We start from the raw sequence: 12,047 nt of genomic DNA on the forward strand, positions 1-12,047 counted from the left end.
TGGATAGTTCCTACCTCTGTTACTTAGACTTGAAAAGGATCATCTACCTTCTTGCGCATGATGCTGTGACTGCAGGTTTGATTTAATCCAGCGTTGGACCATGTTGCTTTGAGAAGAGTGGTGTCTTCATTCCCTCATACCTTCCCTGGATGCTTGTTCTCATGGGCTCCTTTCTGCCTGGACAGTGTTAACATGGTGTGACTGACTCAGGAGGTGGTTCCATGGGGAGGATGGGCCTACAGGACAGCTAACCATGGCCTAAAGGGGCAGGTTTTGCTCCCAGTGTCTCATATCTGCTGGCTCTGGCACTTGTCAGGTCTCTCTGTGAGCTCAGTGGAGGGTTCTCACATGAATTAATTTGGAAAAAAGACCGAATGTGAGATCTGGTGGAGACAGTGATACAGCACCATGCAGTTAGGACTGCAGAAACCGAGGAGGAGGAAATATTGCATCTTTAGACCAATTGTTATTGTTTGGGTGGTGGTTTCAGTGGGATCTGCTTTTGAGTCCTGTTGATCTTGAAGCAATGCAGGCACTGGCACAAGAGCATTGGTGGGAGCAGGCAGGCAGAGCTGCCTGCCCCTTGCGCTGTAGACTTCTGCTTAAGTGTAGTTTGTGTGAGCTGGCCTCAGTCTGTCACAGTGCTTGTGTGCTGCTTCAGATGTGACAAATTCCTGATAATTTTCCTTTAGAAGTAGCACTGCTTTTTTTTTTTTTTTTGACAAGTTGCCATGGGAGAACTGTGGGTGAATTCCCCACCTTATTTATTTATTTATTTATTTATTTTCTTTAATGGATTGTTTGGGTGGATCCAGGGTTAGTAACTGGTGTGTCTTATGTCAAATTATATGTTTTACTGATTTTTCAGAGCTTTTATTAAGTTATTGTTGATGCTAGATACCTATTAAGAGAAATATTTCATTTATCTCCACCTCCCAAGACTTTGTGCCTCTGACTGGATCACAACAGGTGCATGGAGAGTATGGAGGGTGCCTACTCATGATAGTGTTTTGAGTTGAAATAGGTTGTTTTGCACTGAGATGGGGAAGTAACTGTAATCCCTTTGCACTGGACTTCATTTTTTAAAGGAGGATGAAAAATTTGGAGACCCTTTTTCAATTCTTAGGTCTTTGAAGACATTTTTAGCTTGTATTTTAAACAAAACAACCACCACCATCCCCCAAAAAAAGCCCCAAAACGCAAGGATCGAGCACAAAGTGTTTTAGAAGTGCAATTTTCCCAGCAAAATAAAACCTTAGTTTTCGATTTAGGTGGTTTTCCAGCCTCTCTTATAAACTTCTGTTGTGTCTAGATTGGCTTTCCAAGAAGCTAGAGGTATGAGTAGAAAGAAAGAAATCTCATTGGTGGACCTGGAGTGCCTTTTACTATCTCAATCTTTTATGTACCTGAAAAAATTTAAATAAAAATGGGGAATCATTTTTATTTTTGAACTTGTGTATCATTTGAAGGAGGTAAGCCAGGTTCTAGAGCAATGTATAGCGAAACTTAGGTGTTAGTGTTAGTGTTCATGTCTATTGATTCATCATCGTTATTTAGATAGGCAGTGTGGCAGTATGCAGGTCAGGCCAAATTAGACTCCAATCTGATGGGCAGTGTTTTACTCAGTCTAGTGTATTGCCTGATGACCTTGGCTGTGGTTTCCAATCTTGTATGAAGCATTAAGTACAGCAATAGACTGCCATGGAAGTCATTGTGTAACTAGTGCCTGATCTTAGCCAAGGCTAAAGAAGCAGCAGCAAAATGAAGAATGAAGTAAAAAAGGGCAAGGTAATTGAAAATGAGAGTATGCTTAGGTATGTATTGTCACACTTCCTTGCAGTCTGCAGATGTGAGATACTCTTTTGCTTCCTCTGCTTTAGGAGTTACCCTCAACTTGCATGGATAGTAGAGCCTTTACTGAACAGCCAGTTCTTATAGGTTAGTCAGCATGAAGTAACAATTAAGTAATGGTATAATAAGGTACCAGTGGCATTATTAGGGAGCACAGATTCTTATTAAAATCACTCTTGTGCTTGACCATAACCCTCAGAGTTTTGACATCACTTAGTTTTTATAATGTTGCATGTAGACTAAGCATGTTTCTTAGTGATTTACTCCCTCAGCAAATTTTTTAAGCTATGTCTGATCTGTCTTCTCTGAGAGCAAATTATAAAGTGAGCCGAAGTTTGTACTTAACATTTAAAACTTTCCTCATCTTAAATTATATTTGAAACTTGATGTGGAAGTTTCTGCCAGCTAAATGGGACTGTATGAAGCTCTTATTCCTTTATGTTCAAAAATGTCACACTCCTTATCAAAGCAAGTTTCAGAAAGTTTATCCAGGAATGTAGGGACTGTTGAGATACAGTGATACTGTTCTTTCAGTTCTGTAAGCATCCAAGATTACCAATTGCATTAATTCTGTAAGGCTTAATGTTTGCTCAAAATAGAGCAAGAAGTTTTTTGGTGCAAGTGCCTCTTACCCTCTCTATTTGAAGTGTTTTGTTTGAATTAGTAAGTATTTTGGCCTTTTAAAAATGGGTTTATGTTTACAGTCACTTTCTTGTTTTCAGCTAAGCCATAACATTAAAACTGTGACCTTAAGACCAAATGGTAGAAAACTGTGCTGCCTGATGCTAACACTAAAGGATACGAGCTTCCTGACAATTGATAAGGTACCATTTAAAGATGCAAATGAAATGCGGATGTATTTGGACGCGGTCCATCAAGACAGGGTTCATACTGGTAAGTGCAGTTGTTGTAAATCATGTTAATAACAGTTTGGAGACGGGTTGGTGCTGTTTCTTTTTTTCATCTTTAGCCATTTTGTCCTCCTTATGTTGGTGACTTTCTTTGCATTTGTGTAAATGCTTTCTGGCCCCAAACCCCAATTTTTGTTTTATACCTTTCTCATAATGTACCTTTGTCATGCTGAACAATAAGCAGAGATGAAACATGTAGAAGTATGCTTGTAGGCATGTTGGTATTTGAAAAACTCTTATCTGTTTATCACACATGCATAGTCCATTTCCATTTTACCTCTTGTTTTATTTTGTCCTTTTTAAGGATAGGAACTTTACTGCCAGCTGAGTAAATGACCAATATAAGGGATATCCATAAACATGCGCTTATGTCTGCTGTCAGAATATTGCACTGTCTGTTGGCAAGAAATCTAGTGTGTCCCTTCCAAAACCAACTCCAGCTAAATGATGTCTTAAAATAAGAATGCCAGTCTGAAATGACAATCAAATCAAATGTTGTGTACTTTTCCTGTCAGCTGGGAAACCCTCTCAGGGATCTGGCAGCTTTGGAGGTGTGCTGGGCAGCAGGACCACACAGAAGGAAGCTAACAGGCAGTTCTCTTACATAGAGAATCAGGTTTGTTTAATTGTTCAAATTTTTCCTCTCTCTTAATTTTATTTCATTAATTTCCTCCTCTCATTCTCTTATTGTATGTTGTAATATCATTGTAAATACTTATTTTGTATCCAGAGTCTTTGTAATCTAGAGGGCTTGGAATAGATGTATACAGGGTGGTGGGCAATGGTGTCCCTTGCTCATGAGGAGCAATATATTCTACATGAATAAGAAAGGTCAGTGTCTGGCTATGGAAAACTGAATATGTTCTTTGTGTTGAGCTACCAGCCAGGCAGACAAGAAGCAGAAATAGAGGGAAAGTACATGATTAAGACTTGCTTCTTGCATAGTTCTGAATATCTCTTTTGTTTATACTGAACACCTTATGTAGCAGGTGAACACGTTATAGTCAGTATAGGTCTTAATGAGTTTAGCAGACTTCAGCTGAAAGTATATATTGAAAAGCTGCTGACCCAGTTTTGTATCAAAATAAAGTTACTGAACAAGTTACTCCTCGGGAGATTTTGATTGGACACAAGAAAAGTTTTTCACAATGAGAACAGCCACTGGAATAATCTCCCCAGGGAAGTGGTGGATGCCCCAGTACTGGACACTTTTAAGATTCAGTTGCAAAGGGTGCTGGGCCATCTTGCCTAGACCGGGCTTTTGCCAAGAAAGGTTAGACCAGACGATCCTTGAGGTCCCTTTCAACCTGGTATTCTATGATTCTGTGAATTTGTGGCATTCTGCTTAGATTTTTATGTAAACTTTGCAGACATTTTTCCAAAGTGGTTTTCCTTCAAAATATTTTTGTTCTTTCTCCCTGCATAACACAGATTTCATGGTGTATATACCTGCTTTAATTTACTTTGTTATCTCTATGAATATGCTTTTATTACTGCCTTGAGGGAGAATATTTTTGACATTGTCCCAAAATTTACATGTTGCTTAAAGGCAATCTCACAGTAAAAACTCTAAGGCTGTGTATACAGTGGTAAGATTAAACATGTTTAGTTTTCAAGTCTAAAATTGACCAACGTTCCTTAGTCAACTAACTATTAGCTCTTTCCATTGCATTACATGTAGGTCTTGCTTAGCCCAAGGCTGTCAGGGTACTGTTCTAATTGTGTGGGGTTTAATATGTCTTTTGGGTTTTTTTTTAATACCACCCAGGATTGATTTGGGGATAGTTAGGAATCGTGCACTGGGTTTTTTAATGTGAAAGCATGTAAAGGAGATTTTAAAAACTAAAGTTCCACAAGCTTAGTGTTGGGAAATAAGAAAGGGAAATTGGTTATTGCAGTAGAGTTTCACCTTTATGTCTTGCGTTGATACAGTCAAAATTTTACCTATGACTACTTAGTGTTAAAGTCTCTTGCTCAATTACAAGTAGCATTTTTCTACTTTTGGATGCTACACTGTAGCAACTAAAGCAGTGGTGTAAATGCTAGGTTAGACTGAAGATGGTCATGTTTTTCACCGTTTGGTCCCATCCACTTGGGTTTTGCAGACTCCTCCCAAAAGAGTGACTGTGGAAAGTAAGGAGGAAAATCCATTTCGCAAGGTGCTGGGTACCCCAGCGAGAGCGTCTGTTAAGAATTCCACTGGAACTGGGACACCGGGCAACAGGGTGAATGTTTCAGCATCTCCTGTGTCATCAGTCCCTCACAGAACGGGCTTGTTGGAGAATCGGTAGGAGTGTTGTCCTCTCATTATGATATTGTTAAAATTTAACTCTTTATAGAGCTGCAGGTGGAACTCAGTGCACCTAGAAGTAAGAAGGGAAGATGTTTCTTCCTCTGGTTTTGCTGTTACTTTTAACAGGATGTTAATACGTGCTTTTCTAGCCTCTGGCTGGTACTGGCTCTAGAGCTTTTTGAACAACTTAGAGTTGGGCAAAATTCTTCTCTGTATGCTATGTTGTAAAAGTGGAGATTGTGGAACATGGGTCCAAAATGCACAGAAAGCATTGAGGAGTTCAGTTGGAAGAGGATCATTTACTAGCCTTTCTGATAGCATGACCACTTCAAAATTTTCTGTCATCAGTGAAAAGAGGAAAAGAACACAACCTCCTGGTTCAGAAATGAGTGAAGATTATCCCAAAGAGAACGATTCTTCAACGTAAGTAACTGTTGTTTCTAGTTTCTGATTTTAAACTCTTCGTTCATTTGTAAAGGTAAATTTTTCTGAAAAGAATGCTTGGGTGTTTCCTGTCTCAGCAACATGGTAGAGGCCAGCCACTAGTCAACTTCTGACCACACCAGGAGCTTGAAATGAGGTTTGCATTTAGGATTAATGAGGGAAATGCAACCTGCTCTAGCAACTGATTTGCAGGAATTGGCATATGCAAATTTTTTAATCTTTTGTCAGTTTAGTCAGGACTGTCATATGTGCTATACATGTATAGTGATAGGTACCTTCTTCACGGAACTTGTTTTGATCCTTTTCAAAACAAAATTCATAAAGGGAAATTGCCGTTTGGAGAATAAACTCCATGTATTTGAAATCGCGTTTAATCATAAGTAAGAAGGCTTGTTTAAATGCATTGGTTAAATTTATCTGCAAGTAAAGTTCCACAGTCAAGTAATAAAGGTGGTAGTAGAGAGGTGCTCTAAACCAAGTTGTAAGCAGGAATATCCTGTATCATCTATAACTGCAATGACTTCCCCTCTTGTTTATCTGTAGGAATAATAAAGCCTTGAGTGATCCAGCATGGAAGTACTTGAACAGTAGCAGAGAGAAACAGTTGAATCTGAAGCAGGCAGAGGAAAATAGGACACCAGGTAAAAAAGTAAAAGTCAAGCCAAATGATACCTGGCTTTGACCAATTTGATTGAACCCCTTTGATATTAATTTAGAAAGTTGCTGCAGAGGTGGTTTTCCTAATCGGCTTTCCTTGTGCCACTAACTGTCTTGCTTCCTACAGAGCTGTGTGTGAGATGCAAACAACTTGCCTTCATTTTCAAAGGCTGTCCTGCTCTAGTGTGACCCTGACCTTTATACTTGAGTGCTGATGCCAGCCCATGTGCCGGCTGGTTTGAAAATTCAACAAGTGGCTTCAAACTTTGCTCCAAGTTGCCCTTCCTCTTGGGAGGGGATTCCTGTAAACATCTAAGGATTTCCTTTATGCTTGTTTTCTTGTTTGTTTTTAAAGCTCTCGTTTGCTCTTAATGCCCACATAAATTATAGGCTCGTGTTTTTTTGTGCAGAAAATGTGTATTGTTTGCTTTTACTTCCCTATCTCTTCCCAGAGAGGGAACTCTGGGGCCAGGACTGCTGTTACTTTTGGTACCAAAATTCTGTTGGATACTGGTGTGTGACAGGGTTTTATGGACAACATAGACATATTGACATGTGTGCAGAAGCTAATAAGCAGCACCATTCTTTGGTTTCACTAATAAATACTGAGTCTCTTGCCCCATAAAGGGGAATGCATTCAAGATGTTGTTTTTATGGGGAATGTTGCTAAAAGCATTCTTTTTTTAGTGCAGCTCTGATGGCACGCACGTGTTGCTAGAGGAGCCAGTAAGGTGAATGTTTATCTCTGAATGAAATTTGGTTTGCTCTTCAGAGTCAAAATTGAAATCTGTGAGTGTGTACCTGCAAGTTCAGGTAACAGCATTGTGAACTTGCTTCATATATCTACATTTTTGAAAATTGCAATAGCTTGAACCAATTCAAGCTGGGATAGATGTAAATGTTTATTCTTTATCCAAACTAAATTATGCTGTGAGTCATCATAATAGGTGTTTTTTTGACTTTTGAGAGCATTTTTTAATGTGACACCATCTGAGGCATTAGTCTCAGAATTTCACACAATGCTATCAGAATAATGCAATAACCATATTTTTCCCCAGGCATGTAGTAATTTCCTGTGGAATTTGGAGTAGGAAGAGAAACTGTTTTCACTTCTGCATATTTACTTGGAATTTTGAGAGCACTGCATTGGAAATCATTGAGTTTTCTGTTATGTGTATCTTGTGTATTTGAACAGCAGGTGGATATTCATTACTTTCAGACAGTTAAGACCATTAAATGACTTTTTAATATTTTGTATTGTAGTTTATATTTGATGGAGATTATAGTATTAAATTCGAATGAAACTTCAGCATGTCTTTACTTACTTTACGTTAATTCATATTTGTGTTAATTGTTTAATATTAATATTTGCATGAGTACTTCTAAATATGTGTGTTAGTATTTTCCCATCCAATTCTGGGAAAGAGTATTTGAGGATTTGTAAACCTTTTGACTAAATAAACAAGTTGTATATTGTATAAATAGCTGAGTTACCTGGAACAAAATGACGTGTCTTTCTGTTTTTCAAGGTATTTTACCACTGCAGTCATCATCCTTTTATGGCAGTCGGTCCTCATCAAAAGAGTACTCCACTGGCAGTTCTACCCTGGACAGGTAGGACTGATTCACTAGCATGAACTGTAAATGACAGTTCTTTCCCAGGAATTAGGATCTTTAGTTTCCTGTGTGTGTATCACGTGGTATATAGCTTATATGCATAAAATGTGTTTGTGTGTGTGTGTGTGTGTACATATATATATTATATATATATATATATATATATATATTGTTCCCCACCCTGAGGAGTACAATCTAGATATTCAGTGTGGCTAGATATTCAGTTGGTCTAGTTACATCTACAAACTCCAGTTACTGTTTGCAAAAGATAAACTTTCTAAAATAACTCAGGTCTATTATAGTCATGGTGAATGACTGATCCAGTTCAAATTCTGTATAAACTCTGGAACTTTAGAATGAATCCTTGCTTCACTTTTCCCAAGTAGGTAAATGGCATGAAACTCTATATTTTAATAACAGTATTTTAGTAATACTGAATCCTGCTGAATTTGGGATTCTTCTGTGTTAGATGCTGTGCAGTCAAACTATTGGTCTCTGCCCTAGATAGATGAGATCAAGGAAGAAGCGAAGCATTGTCCACGCTTTACACATGAGGGAATGAGGTCTGGAATGATTAGGTTACAAGAACAAGAGGCTGAAAATGAAGACTCTGGCCCAGATGTGAATTTTAAGTGTATCTTAGGAGTGGTGATCTCATGCTACACTATCGTTCTTCCTCTCATCATACAGTGAGGAATTGTTAAATATCTTAAAGACAAAAGACTTGGTTACACTGCATGCACACGTGGATGTAATGAAATTTAACCAAAGTATTTAAGTATTCTGGAAAGAAGTTCTGTCTGTCACAGCTCTTTTGCATTATGACACATGCCAGTTATCTTGTGTGGCTTTACCGGTCCTTGTCTTCTGTAGTGATACAATTCCAGCATCTTGGACTATAATTAAGAGTGAGCATTAGAAATCTTACACTTCTTATTCTTTTATGCTTTTAGATCTAGTGTATCCAGCCAGACCCCTTCAGCCAAAAGAAGTCTGGGATTTCTTTCTCAGCCTGCACCTCTTTCTGTTAAAAAAATGAGATCTAATCAAGATTACACAGGGTGGAACAAACCGCGAGTGCCCCTTTCCAGCCATCCTCAACAACAATTACAAGGGTAAATTTAATTTTCTTTATCTAGCATGCATACTTTGATCATCAGAACATGCACATTCTTGTTATAATTATTTAATGAAAAAAAATCCTGAAATTAATGAACACTGAGACAGGGAACATTTTTCCTAGTTTGGAAAATATATATTCTTAAATTCACTTCCTCAGAGTTTTAGAGAGATAATAATTTCAGGTAATTCATGTTTCATACACTTTCACAGTTCATTTCTCTATCTTGTGTATATGCACACATTTTTTAAATTTTGATGGGTGCTTTCCTGACAAATGCTACCTCCCATGAGTTTTCAGTTTAGTCTGAAGGGCAGGAGGATAACTCCAGTAAGAAACTGTGGGGAGTGGCAGGGATGAATGTGTTAGTACTGCAGTGTTTAACACTGGCGTGTTTACACATTTGTCATACATACCATATTCAATCTTCTTTATTTCAGATTTTCAAACTTGGGAAACACCTGCTATATGAATGCCATTCTACAGTCCTTGTTTTCAATTCAGTCTTTTGCTAATGATTTGCTCAAGCAGGGTATCCCATGGAAAAAAATTCCACTCAATGCACTTATCAGGTAAAATTCACTTTCTGGAAGGATATTTTGTATTTTTTACTGAGAAACTAGTTTTGTAGTCCTGAAGCACCTTTGTAGGGTGTAATTTGCATGTATATATAATAAAATAAATCCTAGATCTCTCTTGTGTTTTGGAGTTTTACTTTAGAAACGGGTAGTAGGCTCTTAAAAATTGCAATACTGAGTTACAGGCAGTCTTTTACATCTTCAGCTGTATTGCTAGTGGCAGTGTGAAATACTTCAGAAGAAAATGCAAGAAACTGCAAAATAAATAGATGAAGAATAACTTATTTCTAAAACATTACCTGCTAGGGTTTAAGCTGGTTACTAACTTCACCTGATATGTGAAGGCTTAGGCCTCCTTTTTTTTTTTTTTATTTAATATCCTTTGTCTAGTAGCTGTAGAGTGTCCAAGTTCTGCATACTTTTTCTAAATTCAGCTGAACTCTCAGTTCAGTCAAACCTCATGTCAAGAAACTCCAGAAGTTTCTGTAATACGTAAAACTCTGTTTGAAATTTTGAATTCTTGTGCCATTCAGATTCCATTGTACGTCTGTCAGAAAGACAAACTGCTGTTTGCTCTGTGTACTGCACTCTGCCATTTGGGATTTTATTATATATGGTCTTGTGTACCTTGTTTCTTTTCTCTCACTAAACAAGATTTCAGGATTATCAGAACCATTTCTGTTTCCATTTCATAGCATTTTTATATCTTTTGGGGTAATTTCTATTTTTGCTGTGTCTTCTTGAACTCTTCCTACACTACTCAGGATCAGAGGTTGTTCCATGCACCTCTTGAAATGTCCTTTCCCTAATAGTTGTAGAAAGACCTCTGAAGTTTGTGCCCTGTATATCTAATGGTAGACTGTGGTTAAGAGCTTGTGCCACGGTACCTCTGATGGAGGACAGGGTGGGATCCTGTGCCCAAGTACAAGTCAGAGTTGATCCTCAGTTGCATCGACTTTGGCTTCTATTTGTGCATGTGCACTTGATCTAACATGGTAAATGTTTTTTCTGCTTGAAAAGCCTATGAACTGCTTTGTGGTGAAAAAGGCCTGTTCCCTAACATGCTTCTCTGAGCAGTTGTAGACGGTTAGGAGAGCACACACTGTTACTGTAGCTCAGCAGAACAGCAGGAACTTGTTCTTTGGGTAACTGAATATTCGTTTTTCGTTTGGGGTGGGGGGGTCTTTTCTGTCTTTCTGATTTTTTGTGTGTGTGTGTGATGGAACATGACATCTTCCTATCACCTTCCTATGTGTGTACTATGACCAAAACTGTTGTGCTTGGTATATATTGGGTATGTATTTCCTGTGAAATTGTAAAACAGTTTTAAAAGAGAACTAAATCACAGTAACTGAGGTGCACAGGTAAAGTAAATTTCAACAGGTTTTCTTTAACAAAGTTACCAGTCACATTATATGTAGCTTAGCTAAGGAACACCTCATGGCTCTTCCTGTTACAGCTTCATTTTACTCTGTTGTAATGTTTTATTGCCAGAAGAAGTGAGGCGTGAAACTGAGTGGAAATTTGAAAAATAAATAGAAAGTAGTCTGACCATGCAAGTTGAATTTAGTGATTTTGTGTTGCTTATTTTGGTGCCATGTGATCTCTTATCCCTATTGTTACAAATGTTTTCAAAAAGCATTGCATTTTTTTTTCTCATTGTAAAAGATATAGCAGAAAAAAGTTTATAGAACTTTACAAAGCTCTTCACCTTAAAGGATTGTGGAATATTTTAGTTCATTTGGGTTCTGTTCCAATGATGGCCTCAAATGAGATTTCAAAATACTTGAAATGGAAAAGGTTAATTATGTATGAGATATTTTCATGCAGAACCCCTAAACTACTTATCACAGGAGGAGAGCTTTTAGAGACTCTTAAAATGAGATACCATAAGTTTTATTTTGATTCTCTAAAGTCCTGGAAAGCCAATCAGTGTTTCATTGCATTGACTTCTGCAGACGTTTTGCCCATCTGCTTGCTAAAAAGGATGTCTGCAGCCCTGAGGTTAAGAAAGAGCTGCTCAAGAAGGTGAAAAGTGCTATTTCAGCTACTGCAGAGAGATTTTCTGGGTACATGCAGAACGTAAGTACTATATTGTCTAAAAACAATTACAATATGTTCAGTGTTTGGGCTGTATCGAACTCCTGTCAATCTTCAACTCTGTTTGACAGTGACTTGAGCTTTTGATTGAATTATGACTGCCTGCTGTTTGTTAGAGCAGAACTGCCTTAGTATTGCTGAGTGCAATGAACTAAAACATAATTTTCCTGGTCTTAGTATCTTTCTCTCAAACATACAGAATGACGTTGTACAAAATCAGTTTGATGAGTTTGCGCTGTTTGTAGGATGCACATGAGTTCCTGAGCCAGTGTCTGGATCAGCTGAAGGAAGACATGGAAAAGTTAAACAAAACTTGGAAGAGTGAGCCAATTCCTAATGAGGATAACTCACCTGGACGGGCTTCTGATGACCTCTCAGCCACCAAAGTTTATACATGTCCGGTTATCAGTAACTTAGAGTTTGAGGTTCAGCATTCTATCATTTGCAAAATGTAAGTATGCTTGAGACGTTTTCTC

General features: G+C 38.0%; 1 protein-coding gene across 1 annotated transcript in view; it reads left to right on the forward strand.

Moving 5' to 3' along the window:
* Positions 1-2,442: 2,442 nt before the first annotated feature.
* The window catches only part of USP37 (ubiquitin specific peptidase 37), a 33,311-nt gene continuing 23,706 nt past the window's right edge, over positions 2,443-12,047 (forward strand). Inside the window, exons 1-10 of the mRNA XM_026852782.1 lie at positions 2,443-2,745; positions 3,278-3,378; positions 4,868-5,049; positions 5,404-5,478; positions 6,043-6,140; positions 7,686-7,770; positions 8,727-8,888; positions 9,334-9,465; positions 11,430-11,553; positions 11,817-12,022. Of these exons, the coding sequence (XP_026708583.1) occupies positions 2,538-2,745; positions 3,278-3,378; positions 4,868-5,049; positions 5,404-5,478; positions 6,043-6,140; positions 7,686-7,770; positions 8,727-8,888; positions 9,334-9,465; positions 11,430-11,553; positions 11,817-12,022 (1,373 nt within the window). The 5' untranslated portion in view covers positions 2,443-2,537. The remainder of the gene's footprint in view (positions 2,746-3,277; positions 3,379-4,867; positions 5,050-5,403; positions 5,479-6,042; positions 6,141-7,685; positions 7,771-8,726; positions 8,889-9,333; positions 9,466-11,429; positions 11,554-11,816; positions 12,023-12,047) is intronic.

The sequence above is a fragment of the Athene cunicularia genome (assembly GCF_003259725.1).
Source record: "Athene cunicularia isolate RWA chromosome 7 unlocalized genomic scaffold, athCun1 chr7_part1, whole genome shotgun sequence".
Lineage (NCBI taxonomy): Eukaryota > Metazoa > Chordata > Aves > Strigiformes > Strigidae > Athene > Athene cunicularia.